At 37.7% G+C, this 14,775-nt stretch overlaps 1 protein-coding gene across 1 annotated transcript; it reads left to right on the top strand.

Annotated features, from left to right (window-relative positions):
• The first annotated feature begins 5,486 nt into the window (after positions 1-5,486).
• LOC149212361 (uncharacterized) lies at positions 5,487-14,365 on the top strand. Its single transcript, XM_089388657.1, has 6 exons — positions 5,487-5,833; positions 5,968-6,243; positions 6,358-6,900; positions 12,973-13,219; positions 13,343-13,579; positions 13,838-14,365. Exons 1-6 carry the CDS (start codon positions 5,487-5,489, stop codon positions 14,363-14,365), a joined length of 2,178 nt encoding a protein of 725 aa, XP_089244783.1.
• The last annotated feature ends 410 nt before the right edge of the window (positions 14,366-14,775 follow it).

The following is a 14,775-nucleotide window of genomic DNA, read 5'->3' on the forward strand; positions in this document are numbered from 1 at the left end:
ACATAGATAAAGGATCACCACAATAGACAGTGATCAACATAATTGATATTCCAGATTCATCCCCAAATGGAGGACAACCCTTTCGTGTCACTCCGATTTCAGAAAGGTAGTAGTCTCTTCAAGTGTCCTCATCTACAAAGGTGACTGAAGAGAAAGAAGAGACAGTCTTTGATACATTCAGAGAGATCAAAATCAGAAATGAAATGTTGAAGAAGAGAACCTATGCTCAGTTTTGGAAGCAAAGTGCAACTGCACAAGGCAGACTTCTCTCTGCCTTTGATTCAGAGAAGGGAAAAATGCATATGGTATTTTTGGAGGCACAGATATCAAAGCCCAAAACTCCAACAGACTATAAGAAAACTTCCTTTGATTTTGATGCCAAGAATTTCCATCCTAATGATCAGTGGAGATGCACAAGCAAACAGGTGAAATGATTTCATCTACTTTGACCAACACTTCTATGAATTTGTTCAAAATGCAGGTGGCCCTTTCAAATGCTCAGTCCCAGTTGAAGATGGAAAGGATTTCATCATTGTCAAAGGGCAACAGAATTAAGTCTTTGGAAGATTTAGTAGTAAAAATTGGGTATGATCCCTCATATACAAAAGTAGCTGAAGAAGTAATCAAGAAGAAAGAAATAGATATTGCAGCTCTAAAGAAGCAGCTCAAGCTGCCTGCTACACATGACCCACTGACCAAGGAGATAGAGGAAACAGAGAGCCTAAAGGCTGACATGATGAAATTAATAGTGGAGCAGTCTATCCAGATCAAATAGATGGAGACAGAGATGGAAAAGATGGTGCAGGAGAAATAAAAAGCAGCACATATGGCCAGCACAACAATGGAGGCCCTTCCTCTAACAACCCTTACCATAACCACTCTAGCAAGTACAACCATAGGAGCAGGAAGTAGTGCAGAAAATTTGGCTAGATCTATGGAAGTTATGAATTTGCAGAGTGAAGAAATCAAGAGGCTGGAATCTGAAGTTGGTGTGCTGTAAGATCAAATTAAAAGAGCTGAAAAAAACCACTTGGTAGAGATGCAGAGAGCAAAGGCATTGATAGAAAAGTTGTAGAAGTCAGAAAAAGAATCATGCATTGGAAATACTCTAGGGAGAGTTAAAGAGATTATTTGGCATCATATAATCAATGGAATGAATAAAATTTGGCCGAGCATACAAATTATCTTTGAGCAGAAGGAATTAGTGGAGAAATCCAAAGAAGCCATTTCAACCACCAATACAGAGTTGGGAGATATGTCAGCAACAACAAACAGAATTATCAAATTTTTGAATGCAAGAAACAAGTATGAGCTGGAAGAATTGGGAGTGGCAGATAGAGCAGAGACTATACTACAGGTCAAGAAGGTGTTGACAAAGAAGAGTTTAAATGTGCAGCTAGAAGAAAAATGCCAAATTCTAGAGCTGACAGTCAACAGGTTTTTCAATAGAATGCAGCCTCGACATCAGAAAGATCTTTCCTCTCTATTTTTTATAAATGAAAAACTCTTGGACAAAGGGGATTATGTCAAGAAACTACAGGGCATAGCCACGGATGTTGCAAACCTGTCTAACATCAAAGGCAGCATAACAGGAAAGGCATTGCTAGAAGCAATCAGCAATAAAATTTACATTGAACATGAGTTGAAGCACATGTTTCTAGTCAAACCATCATTTGCCAAATACACTGATGCTGATGAAGTGTATAGAAGATTAACCAAGATCAAAATTCCAGATGGGGAACCATGGTGTGAGCTATGTGATTATTAGGAGGAACAAGACAAGGACGATTAGAGTGACCATACAGGCATGAGTCAGCACCAGCCACATTAGCAGAACCACTTCAGTCAAACTAATATTTCAGGCAACAACATCCGTGAAAAAGAGGTACACATGTCCTAGTTTTCTCAGCGTGGCCACTCCATGGCTACATTAGTCATTTTTCCTTTCATTGTAATAAATAATAGATTTCCAAGTGTACAAAGGAAAATCGTTGTATTTTTTGTTTAAATACTCCATGCATTGGGAGTATTAGGGGTTGGACACTAGTCATTTGAACGATTTTTCTGTTTGGAGCATTGTAATTTTGCGCTGGAGCATCAATAAAAAGGATTGTTTATAGGATACTTGATATGTTTTGACCTGGTGATGTCTTTCTTTCTATTTTTAATGTATTTATGTATATGCATACATCTTTGATTCTTATTGTAAAGCAGAAATTATAGTTTAAGATATGTTGTTGGAGCACCTTACTGCTATCTGTGTTTACAATCTATATGTTTTCCTTAGAAGTATGATTAAAAAATACTTAAATTCTTTTCAATCCTGATTGATATCATTTTTCTCCAATTCCATTTATCACTTTGCTTTTAAGATCTAATAAAAATAGTTAGCTCGCCCTGTAAATGCTCTAGAAAGTTGATGTTTCCACCCATCCTATGACTCCATAGCCCAATGGAAAATATTCAAGAATGATCTCCCCCCACAACCAAATGAACAAACAAGCAATCAATCAAGCAATCACTTTATTTTTAATATCTAGCCTAAAACATTAAAGCACTAAATTTAAAGTTAAATCATAAATGTATAGAGAGAGCCCTCTTTGAGTTCAGGAAGGCTAGGTCCTAGACTCATAAGTGGTTTGATGTATCCTTTGTGACTTTTGTCTTACCAATCTTCAAAATCACAAAACGATAACACAACCTGCTCGTGATCAACGCTGTCTAGTAAGAGACTAGGGTGCATTGGTCTTAAAATCACTGAAACAAAGTGCTTTCTGGCGGAAACTCAGGGATTAGAATGAGTAATGCTTAGGGCTTTGCAAAAGGATGAAGAAAAGGAGGTCAAAAGATGTTGATTGATCTAGTTGAAGGCCTATTGACCAGATGTGACAAAATCGCCTATAACACTCTTTTTTCCTCAACTAAAAGTGATGATACCATTCCTTCTAATGATTGAGAGGACATTTGACCTAATGTAAATACAATGTTTCTATACTTGGTAGATAGGCTATTTAATGTAATTGCTTTAGCATCATCATTTTCTACATTGATACCAATTTCAACTGATTTCCTTAACAGAGACATTAACTCATTTATATGATTAGAGAGAGGTGTCTCATCATGCATTTTGAGACTAAAGAGTTATAGTTTCAAAGATAACTTTGTGTTCATAACCTTTTCCCCAAATAACTTACTCAAATGTTTTCATGGGCTTATTTTGCTAAATCAATCAAATGCATCTAAGTGTCTCAAAGACCCAATCCAATTATAGCCTTAGCCTTGTCTTCTTTGTTTTCCAATTGAAATAAAAGCTTGGCATTGGTAGGAGCCTTTTCGGTTCCTTTTACTATACTCCACAAACCTCTACTCATAAGATGCATTTGAATTTTAACTTTCCATGTATGAAAGTTGATGCCATTAAATTTCTCTAAAGGTAAAGAATCCATATTACTTCTTTTATATTTAATATTTGTTCTTCTCCCACGCTACTGTAAGCAATTTTACTTTTGTGCACTTGAGGCCAAATATCAAGAGATCAAACTGAGCAAAATGGAATTCAGAGAGGCAAATGATCTGGACCTGCGAGTAGCTTGGTATTACAGAGGCAGAATATTAACTGAGCAGGCGCTGCATGCATTTATTATATTGGGATTTCGCTAAGATCAGAATATTACATGGCTCAAATAGTAATAATGTGCACAGAATGGGAATCGAGATCAGAATATTACATGGCTCCAATAGTAATAATGTGCAGAGAATGGGAATCGATCCCTAGATCAGATTGGTAAAGAGACAGAGAAACTCGAGCCCCCATTGTTAAAGCTTCTCCAAGGAGAATAAGAAAGGGAGTTGGAGAAGAGTCACAAATATCACAATTGTAAAGATAATATTTGTTATGTGTGCTCTATATGCGTACGCATATCATTGAATGTGTTGTACACATCTCCACTTCCATTCTTTCTTATCATCATTATCCACACACAGATCTAATTGCAACTCTCGATTAAAGCAATATTGGATGTGAAGATTCCAGCATTAGCATCATATTGTTTATGACAGATCATGATAATGCATCACGCAACAGATTTAAAACAAATAGCTCTCACAAAACCAGATTGTAGGGGCTTTAACAATCTAGATCTGGCCTCTCAAATCTCAACCTTATGGCTTTGATACCATGTTAGAAAAATAATAGAGAGATTACATTTTGACACACACAAATCACTTGATATCTTTATTCATCACAGTGGTTACAAATATATAGGACCGTTAGATCACAGACTTTTATGAATCTAGATCTTAAGAAAGTGAATTTATGACTCGGAAATGATACAGTGACAACTTAGACATAGGAAACAACAACTTCTAAATTAAAGCCACGGGAACTCACAATAACAACTCACAACCACACATAAAAACATTATTTTTAATATATTTAATAAATTATATTATTTTACATATTAAAAAAGAAAAGGAAAAAAAATACTAAAATAATAATGTTTCATAACTATTTTTTGGGTTAATATAAAAGTGGAACATGTCTCAACATGAATGGGACATGGATAAACGTGAAATGGCCATTTTGCATTGCTGGTTACTATACCCACTGAACACGCAACAATGATCAAGAACATCTTCTGCTTTCTATCCAAGTCACTGGGAGATTCAACTTAGATGCTTAACCATATCGAGTTGTTCGCAGATGCTTAACGCTGTTCGATCTGTGCCGTTCTGATCGTTGTTTTTTCAATAAACGTGTTGGTCAAGTTTTTAATTTTCCAAAAGGAAATTAAAAAAACACGTTGGTAATAGACTATACCTTGAAACCGAAGCCATTAAAGAATTTACATGGAAACATCAGACATTAAAAGAAGGTAAAAGTTTAAATGTGGTAGGATTTTGAATTTTTCATAATGATTTGGAATTTGTGAATTTGTGAGGAAGATGAGTGGAATTGTAATTTTTTTTAATTTTTTCATTAAAGAATTTACATGGAAACATTGGATATTAAATGAAGGTAAAAGCTTAAATGCGGTAGGATTTCGATTTGTTCGTAATGATTTGGAATTTGTGAGGAAGATGAGTGGAATTGTAATTTTTTTTACTTTTTCCCTTAAAGAATTTACATGGAAACATCGGACATTAAAGGAATTTACATGGAAACATCGGACATTAAAGGAAGGTAAAAGCTTAAATGTGATAGGATTTCGATTTTTTCATAATGATTTGGAATTTGTGAGGAAGATGAGTGGAATTGTAATTTTTTTAATGGTTGAATTTATATTTAATAATTTTAATATTTTTCCTAATTTATAAATAAAATTACAACATATATAATATTAAAAAAATCTGAAATCTTAACATGTCCAACCTATATGCATCCTCTTTCATTCTAATCTCCCCCCAACTCATAATTCAGCTCCTCCTTAGGAAATTTGCTCATCCCTTCAAAGCTTCCTATTTCCGTTTTCATACTCCAATTAGAAATGGCATGCCCATTATCTGCATTTGAAATTGAAATTAAAATTGAAAGTCCTCCCGATTACCCCCGACCTGTTAATGACTTTGAGGCCTCGACCTCCGCCTACACTGCTGCTTCATCTGCATTTGAAATTGAAATTGTCAGTGAAAGCCGGGCTCCTACTGATTACCCTCGAGCTGCTAATGACTTTGAGGCTTCGACCTCCGCCTACACTGCTGCAAATGACTTTGAGGCATCGACCTTGGCCTCCACGACTGTTGATACCAATGAGAACAACAACATTTCTTACGGGCACGATGTCTTTATAAGCCATCGGGGCCCCGATGCCAAGAAGACATTTGCCAACCATCTGTATCACCGCCTTCTTGTACATCATGTGCAAGCCTTTCTGGACAAACCAAAAATGCAAGAGGGAGAAAACATAAGTGCTCAATAAAAGATGTTATTGCAACAGCCACTGTTCATGTGGCTATTTTATCTCCTAGTTTTGCGGATTCTCACTGGTGTCTCGACAAGCTTGTCGACACGTTGGAATCGAAGGCTCCCATCATTCCAGTGTTCTATAACGTCACACCTACTGATCTACGGTGGACGCAGGGCAAAGATGGAGTGTACACTAACGCCTTACGGAATCTCGAAAAGAAAACGACATATGACTCTGAAGCGAAGCCACGGTATAGCTCCAATACTATCCAAAATTGGAGAAAGACTCTTGCTACTGTTTCAGAAATAAGCGGTTTTGAGCTGGCCACTTTCGATGGGTGAGAATTCAACACTCCTGTTATCATATTACTTTATGCTAGCTATTTTAAAATATATAGATGGATGGATGTTTGTTTCTCACTAGTTATATATATTTTGTTTTGAATAACCAGCGACGAGGGCGTGCTGCTGGAGAAGCTGGTTGAACTTCTGTTGAAAAAGGTCAAAAAGAAAGAGAAAGAGCTCTATATGGCTGATTATCCAACGGGTTTGGAGGAGAAGGTGAAACATTTCGAATGTTTCTTATCGAAACTGCCTGAAAATAGACCCAAGGTAGCAGCCATTGTAGGGTTAGGTGGAATAGGAAAGACAACACTAGCAAAAGAACTCTTCAATCGGAGGAGTTCCTACTATCGTAGAACCTGCTTTTTATCTGCAGTTAGAGATACAGCTAAAAGCGGAGGAGGCTCTCTAGTTGGTTTGAAGAAAAAACTTCTTCGGAGTTTGTTTGGAAACGATTACCAAATACACAGTATTGATAATGGTAGACAACAGCTCATGTCGTGTTTCCGATCCTTTTCTCACGGCATGCTAATTTTGGATGATGTAGATCATCTGGATCAGCTGGATGCACTTTTGCCAGGTGCCCATAAATATACCTTTTCCTCAAACTGTTTAATTTTGATTACGTCCCGGAACAAACGTGTTCTTGAAAGGTTAGGAATACAATCTTCATCGATTTATCCGTTAAGTGGCCTGAATACACATCACTCCAGGGAGCTCTTCTGCCACCATGCTTTCTGCCAGCCCCATTTGCTCCCCTGTTGGGAATTTCTGATAATTCCAGAACAAAAATGAACAGAGAATAATGCTTTGTTTCTTAACACAGGAAAACTAAAAATGTTTTTGGAATGACAGAGTTTCACACACAAAAAAAAAAACTTGTATTCATTAACAAAACCAACTGTTACAAAAATCTTCCTCTAACAGAGGGATTACAGCAAGACTGCTTCAGAGGCAGTTCAAAAACTTCACTCTGTCTCTCACTATAAAAATTAACACCGCTATGTGTAATTTTTTCTTGCTCTTTTACTACTGTGCATTACATTGCATATATATAAAAAAAAACATAACATTTTTACTTGTGTTGTAGAAACCGACTCCCGTGAATTAAAAACAATAAAAATAATATCTCCACCTACATTCAACAACCGTAATAAATTTACATTAATTACTTCACATTAATTAATTTCCGGAACGAGGGTATAATCTGGCCCACATTAATCGGACAGTTGTCGGCAATATCGCACGACCTCTTTTACCGAACTTTACGCACCGAGGAAAGGTTGTATTGACAAAACGCTCAGGGTACGTGTTGGTCGATGAGTGTGTTCACTGCCCCTCGGAGAATTACCACCATTCTGTAAAAGTGGTGCGGGGAATCCCATGACGGTTTTGGCGCTGCAGTTGAAAGTAATATTTCAACACTCCCCTTTAATTTCAACTGCTGGGTTATCAGTCATACCCAGACATTTCCTCAAAAACTCAAAACTTTTCTGCCCCAATGGTTTGGTCAGAATATCTGCAACCTGCTCCTGAGTTCTGCAGTGTTCTAAAACAATTTCTCCATTGTTTACCAATTCCCTGATGTAATGAAACTTTGTGTCAATGTGTTTTGTTCTCTTATGAAACACAGAATTCTTGGATAATGCAATAGCTGAGCTATTGTCACAAAAAATCACAATTCCTTTTGCTTGCTCTTGGCATAAACTCCTTAACATCCTTCTCATCCAAATTGCTTGACACGCTGCTACTGTAGCTGCCACATATTTTGCCTCTGCTGTAGACAACGCTACAATAGGCTGTTTTTTAGAAGCCCATGAAATGGCTCCTGAACCCATGTGGAAAACATAACCGGATGTGTTTTTCCGATCATCTACACTTCCAGCCCAATCACTATCAATGTATCCAATTAAATCTGAACATTCTGAAGCAGTATATAAAATACCAAACCTTTTAGTACCTTTAACATACCTCAAAATCCTTTTTGTTGCTTGCCAATGTGCTTCTTTTGGCCTCTCCATGAATCTGGAAATCAAACTAACAACATGCATTATATCCGGCCTAGTTGCAGTCAAATACATGAGGCTGCCAACTATGCTCTTGTACAAACTAGGATCAAAATCCTTGCTGTTGTCCTCTTTGCTGAGTTTTAATCCCATCACTGTGGGAGTGATTGCTGCTTTGCTCTCCTGCATATTAAATCTTTCCAACACTTCATTAACATATTTCGCTTGTGAAATAAAAATCCCATTTCCATTTTGTTCTACTTCTATTCCTAAGAAGTATCTCAGCAAACCCATGTCAGTCATTTCAAATTCTTCTTTCATGACTGTTTTGAAATTTTCAATAAGGTAATCATCATTACCTGTGAAAATAACATCATCAACATATAACAAAACAATTAGTATTTTACCATCCTTTTCTTTGATGTAGAGGGTGGGTTCTCCCTCACACTTTTCAAATCCATTTTCCAGTGGATAGGAATCTATCCTATTGTACCACGCTCTTGGTGCTTGCTTCAGCCCATAAAAAGCTTTCTTCAGTCTGCACACTTTGTGCTCTTGGCCTTTCTTTTCATAGCCTAGAGGTTATTCAATGTAAACCTCTTCCATTAACACTCCATTTAGGAATGCTAACTTCACGTCCATTTGGTAAACTTTCCACTTGTCTTGTGCTGCTATGGACAGCACTGCTCTCACAGTTTCCATTCTAGCAACCGGTGCAAAAGTTTCCTCATAGTCTCTCCCATGTTGTTGCTTATATCCTTTGACAACAAGTCTTGCCTTGTGTCTTTCTATTTTGCCTTCAACATTACTCTTGGTCTTGTAGACCCATTTAACTCCAATGACTTCTTTTCCTTTTGGTAGTTCAACTAAATCCCATGTCTTGTTTCTTTTTATGGCATTGATCTCCTCATCCATAGCTTTTATCCATTTCCTATCCTTAATTTCTTCTTCGAAATGAACAAGGTCATCAACATGACAATATAAAGCAAACAAAGAGTTCATACTTTCATTTGTTGCCTCTTGTTCATAAATGTCATTTAAATTTCTGAACTTCTTACCTCTTTCATTTGGTGTACAAGTGCTTGAAGAAGCACTTGAATTTCCTCCTTGTGGTGTGCTTGGAGAAGCACTTTCATTTCTCCTCAACAGTGTCTCTTGCTGCTCTTCTGTTAGTGCTGTTGTTTGGGGATGTATTTCAGCCATCTCCTCATCATCTTCATCATGAGACAATGAGTTTTTAACATTCACTGTTTTCTCTATGCTTCCATCCCAAGCTTCCTCCTCAATGAACTGAACATCTCTACTCACAATAAGCTTCTTGGTGGATGGGTTATACAACCTATAAGCTTTGAATTCCTCACTGTATCCAATGAAAACACATTTCTCCCCTTTGCTGTCCAACTTCTTCCTTAGTTGATCTGGAATGTGTGCATAAGCCACACATCCAAAAACTTTCATGTGGGTGACTCCTTGTTTTGTCCCACTCCATGCTTCTTCCGACACTCTGTTCATGACTGCTTTTGTAGGGCATCTATTCAAAATGTACGTTGCACAGTGTATAGCTTCAGCCCAATAATCATTTGGCAAATTCTTTGCCTTTAACATACTCCTCGCCATATCCATGATTGTCCTATTCTTCCTTTCGGCAACTCCAATTTGCTGTGGAGTGTACCTAGTGGTAAACTGCTTATGAATTCCATTTTCTCTACAAAAACGTAGAAATTATCTGGAGATATACTTACCTCCTCTATCAGTTCTTAAAACTTTGATATGCAGCCCACTTTGGTTTTCTACAAGTGCCTTGAATATGCAAAATCTTTCAAACACTTCACTTTTGTTCTTCAAGAAATAAACCGAAGTTTTTCTATTAAAATCATCAATAAAAGTTAGCATATAGTGGCTTCTTGCAAGTGATGGAGTTTGCATCGGTCCACATAAATCTGAGTGGACAATCTCTAAGAGTGCTTTTGCCTTTATGCTTTTCCCAGATGGAAAACTTTCTCTGTGTTGTTTCCCAAGATACAACCTTCACAAAGGCTGTCTGGTTTCTCTATCAATGGTAATCCTCTTACCATTCCTTTTCTATTCAACAAGTTAAGACCTCCAAAGTTGATATGTCCAAATCTCAAGTGTCGCAACCAATTTTCATCTTTTGGTTCGCTTTGGAAAGCCTATTGTGTCACTGCTGCTATTTCTTCTCCATTTTTTAAATCTGCTTTCATTCTGAGAGGGAACATCCTATTTCTTGTTATCTTCACTTCAGCAATACATTGTTTGCTGGGTGTTTTATCCATGATGGTGCATACATCATCCACAAAGAAAACATTGTACCCCTTTTGAATAAGCTATCCAATACTTATGAGGTTACATTTCATTCCAAGAACATAATAAACATCTGCTATGGTTTTCTTTTCACCTTTCCTTGTTAAGACATTTACTTCTCCTTTTCCCATAACAAAAACTTTCCTATCAGTCCCTAGTGTGACTTATGACTTCACACTCTGATCTAACATAGAAAATAGGACTATGTTTCCTGTCATATGGTTACTGCAATTGGAGTCTAGAAACCATACATCTTCACTCTTTGCTTCAGTCATATTATAGGCTAAAAACAAATTATCTTGGCTGATATTTTCTCTAGTGAAATTTTCACTAGTTCTATTACTCATATCATGCTGCTTTTTCCTACATTCATTTGCATAATGCCCATATTTTTTACAATAGTGACATTGGACATTGGATTTATCATACCTTTGTCCTTGAGCATGATGTTGTCCACTTTGTTGGCTGCTGCATTGGCCTTGGTTCTGATTTGGATTGCTGCCTCTTCCTTGAGCATTTGTTGGATTGTTTCTTCCACCTCTGTTTTGGCTTCTGCCTCTTCCTCTCTTGTTTCCTCTGCCTTGACCTCTTCCTCTTCCAAAGAACATCTGGGTCTTAAAGGCATGCTCTAGAGATGAGTTTTCATTTCTACTCAATCTCTGCTCATGTGTCATCAGTGATGCATGTAGTTCATCAACTGAGAAGTTTGTGAGATCCTTTGTCTCTTCTATGGTGGTGACAATCACACCGAACCTTTAAGGTAGGCTCCTCAATAGTTTCTCCACAATCCTCCTTTCTTCAAGAATCTCTCCATGAGACCTTATCTGTGTGACCAGACCAATCACATGTGTGAAGAATGAATCAATATTATTTGACTCCTTCATGCAGAGATTCTCAAAATCTCTCCTCAGCAACTGTAGTTTTGCTGTCTTCACTTTCTCCATGCCTTGATAGGCTATCTTGAGAGTTTTCCATGCTTCTTTGGATCTCTTGGCTGCTGCTATCCTTGGAAACACACTCTCATGCACTGCTTGATACAAAAAGTAGAGGGCTTTAGAATCCTTCTTCTTATTGCTCTTCAACAGTTCTTTCTCTGCCTGAGTTAAATTATTAAACTCATCTTCATCTGCTGGTTCTTCAAAACCATACTCAACAAATTCCCATAAGTCTTGGGAAGCAAGCAAAGCTCTCATAGTTATTGCCCAATAGTCATAGTTTTTCCCATTAAATTGTGGGAGCTGAGTATTACAGATACCCATGCTAGTGCTGGCTCCAACCATTCTTGCACTCTTAACTATGCTTCAAAATACTTGACTGTGTATTTAAAATAATTGACTGTCCTCAACAGTAACACAAAAAACTAACTTGAGAAATACCTTGGATTCTTTCTTGATTGAGTCTTCACTCTGCTGGAGAAGCTGCTGCAACAAGAAATCCTTCCTTCAGCTTCTTTGACACCTTCAAAGAGCCTGGACACGCTCTGATACCATGTTGGGAATTTCTGATAATTCCAGAACAAAAATGAATAGAGAATAATGCTCTGTTTCTTAACACAGGAAAACTAAAAATGTTTTTGGGATGACAGAGTTTCACACACACTAAAAAAAACTTGTATTCATTAACAAAACCAACTGTTACAAAAATCTTCCTCTAACAGAGGGATTACAGCAAGACTGCTTCAGAGGCAGTTCAAAAACTTCACTCTGTCTCTCACTATAAAAATTAACACTGCTGTGTGTAATTTTTTCTTGCTCTTTTACTACTGTGCATTACATTGCATATATATGAAAAAAAGATAACATTTTTACTTGTGTCCTAGAAACCGACTCCCGTGAATTAAAAACAATAAAAATAATATCTCCACCTACATTCAACAACCGTAATAAATTTACATTAATTACTTCACATTAATTAATTTCTGGAATGAGGGTACAATCTGGCCCACATTAATCGGATGGTTGGGTTTTCGGCAATATCGCACGGCTTCTTTTACCGAACTTTACGCGCCGAGGAAAGGTTGTATTGACAAACCGCTCAGGTACGTGTCGGCCGATGAGTGTGTTTGCTGCCCCTCAGAGAATTACCACCATTCCGTAAAAGTGGTGCGGGGAATCCCATGACAGTTTTGGCGCTGCAGTTGAAAGTAATATTTCAACATCCCTGGTTTTCAAGATTTTGTAGATAGTATTTTAAAGATTTGCGCTGGATTGCCTTTATCCCTTAAAGTAATAGGGAGTCATTTTTGTGGAAACACAGATAAAACTTACTGGGAGGCCGAATTGACGAGAATTAAATATGGGCATCCTGATATACAACAAATTCTTAAAATTAGTTTTGATTCACTCGATGAAGAGGAGAAACAACTATTTTTATATATTTCTTGTTTTCTCATAAAAGAAAGATGGATACGGCCATGAAAGTATGGGACCAATCAGGGCGCAAAGGCTTCTCTGTATTTCAAAATTTACGGCACAAATCTCTTGTTGAGGTAGACGGTGAAAATTTTATACATATGCACGATCACCTAAGAGAATTGGGAAGAAGGATCGCTGAGAATTCAGGATTCCGCATTCCTTGTCTGTGGGATCGGACGGAGAACAGCGAGGACAGTGCTAACTTGTCGCTGATGTTAAAGCACTCATCTGTAAGCGCTTCAGTCATTCAAGCCTTTAAAAAGAGTTTATTCAATATTTACGGAATCCCGATGTTCAAATTCTTCATTGTTTTTAAAGAAGCATAATGTTTCAATTCTTGTCTGAATTTACAGAATCACAATGTACGCGGAATTAGCATGATTCCTAGCGCAAATCAAGAGCCAAAGTCTTATGCACCATTGCAGTCAAATATGACGTGGTTCAAAAGGACGACTCATGAGCTGTTGCGGAACCCCGTGATGAAGCTTTGCAATAGACGACACAAAACTCTTCATGATCCTGCTATTACTTTGGACAACTTGCAACTTCTTATTACCGAAGACCAGCTTTTGGAAAGCATTTTGAGGACGGTGGCTTTGCCAAATCTGAGATGGCTTCGCTGGTACAAGTGTGGCCATTCTTCTCTGCCTTCCTAGATTCCAAAGGAGAATCTAAGAGTCCTATACGTAGTCAGGAGAGCATTGAAAATATTGTGGCAATGCAAATCGCAGGTAAATAAGAAATTTGTCAAGGAGTAACTTTTTGTGCGCTATCACTATGGATATCTCGCACCGCAAAATTGAATTTCTGCATTTTTATTATAGTTTAAATACTTTAACATTTTGCAGGCACCTTTGCAGCTACGGGAGTTAAAGATTTTGGCTCCTCTTTTAAAGCTTCCCAAGTCCATTGGACAGCTGAAGCACCTCGAAGAGATTTACATGTGTTTACACAACCAGAACAATATGAGATCACTGCCAGATGAATTTTGTCAGTTGCCATCTTTGAAGCGTTTTGAGTTAATAAATTTTGGGAAAATGGAGTTATTGCCGGATTCGTTTGGCAATTTGGTCACTCTCGAACACCTCAATCTATCGTGCTCCCGCAGCTTGAAGAGGCTTCCAAATTCCTTCGAGAAGTTAAGTAGGCTTAAATATCTTGATCTAAGAGGTAGCGATAGTTTGATTATTTCGACCACAACCCACAAAAATATAGCGAGATGGAGGGAGCGGCATGTCCAGGAGTGGTACAAGAGGGAGAAGGAGAAGGAGGATCAGTGGGTGGAGTCGGAGGAGAGGGTGTGGAGGGACATGTGGATAGAACGGCGACTGATTGGGTGGCTGGAGATTGATGAGTGGGTGGAGTTTGAGGAGTAGGTGGTGTCACGCCCCTACACCTGCGGTGATCTTCCAACCGCTTGTAGCGAGGTGCGGCACCACCGAAGGCTTTCTTTTTAACAATACTAACGTTTATGGACTACGCCTACTCCAACATAGACTTACTTTAACTTATGTTTTCTTGCAACCAAGTAAAGAGTTATCCTTTATACTTTAGTGAAGACCATTCTCAATTATTAACCATGAACAATAAACCGAGAACATCAACAATAACCAAGTACAAAGTGAGGGGCAACTCCCAGAAAGTCTGCCCAGCAATATATTATAACATCTTTACTTCAATTGTACAAATGCAAGTGATGCTTGACAAACTTCAAGCCAACACTTAGAATATTTTTACATCAAGGCATAGAACAACCTTCTTACAAATTATGTGCACCTTTGCACAA

This window comes from Pinus tabuliformis, chromosome 1_1, assembly GCF_031772625.1.
Source record: "Pinus tabuliformis cultivar Carrire ecotype Pingquan chromosome 1_1, CPIR1, whole genome shotgun sequence".
NCBI classification, from domain to species: Eukaryota; Viridiplantae; Streptophyta; class Pinopsida; order Pinales; family Pinaceae; genus Pinus; species Pinus tabuliformis.

Bases quoted from the DNA above. Each gene is read 5' to 3' on its own strand.
- LOC149212361 (XM_089388657.1), top strand. From the start codon at position 5,487: ATGGCATGCCCATTATCTGCATTTGAAATTGAAATTAAAATTGAAAGT. The intron at 5,834-5,967 runs GTATCACCGCCT...TTTATCTCCTAG, and splicing joins AAGACATTTGCCAACCATCT to TTTTGCGGATTCTCACTGGT. The intron at 6,244-6,357 runs GTGAGAATTCAA...TTGAATAACCAG, and splicing joins GAGCTGGCCACTTTCGATGG to CGACGAGGGCGTGCTGCTGG.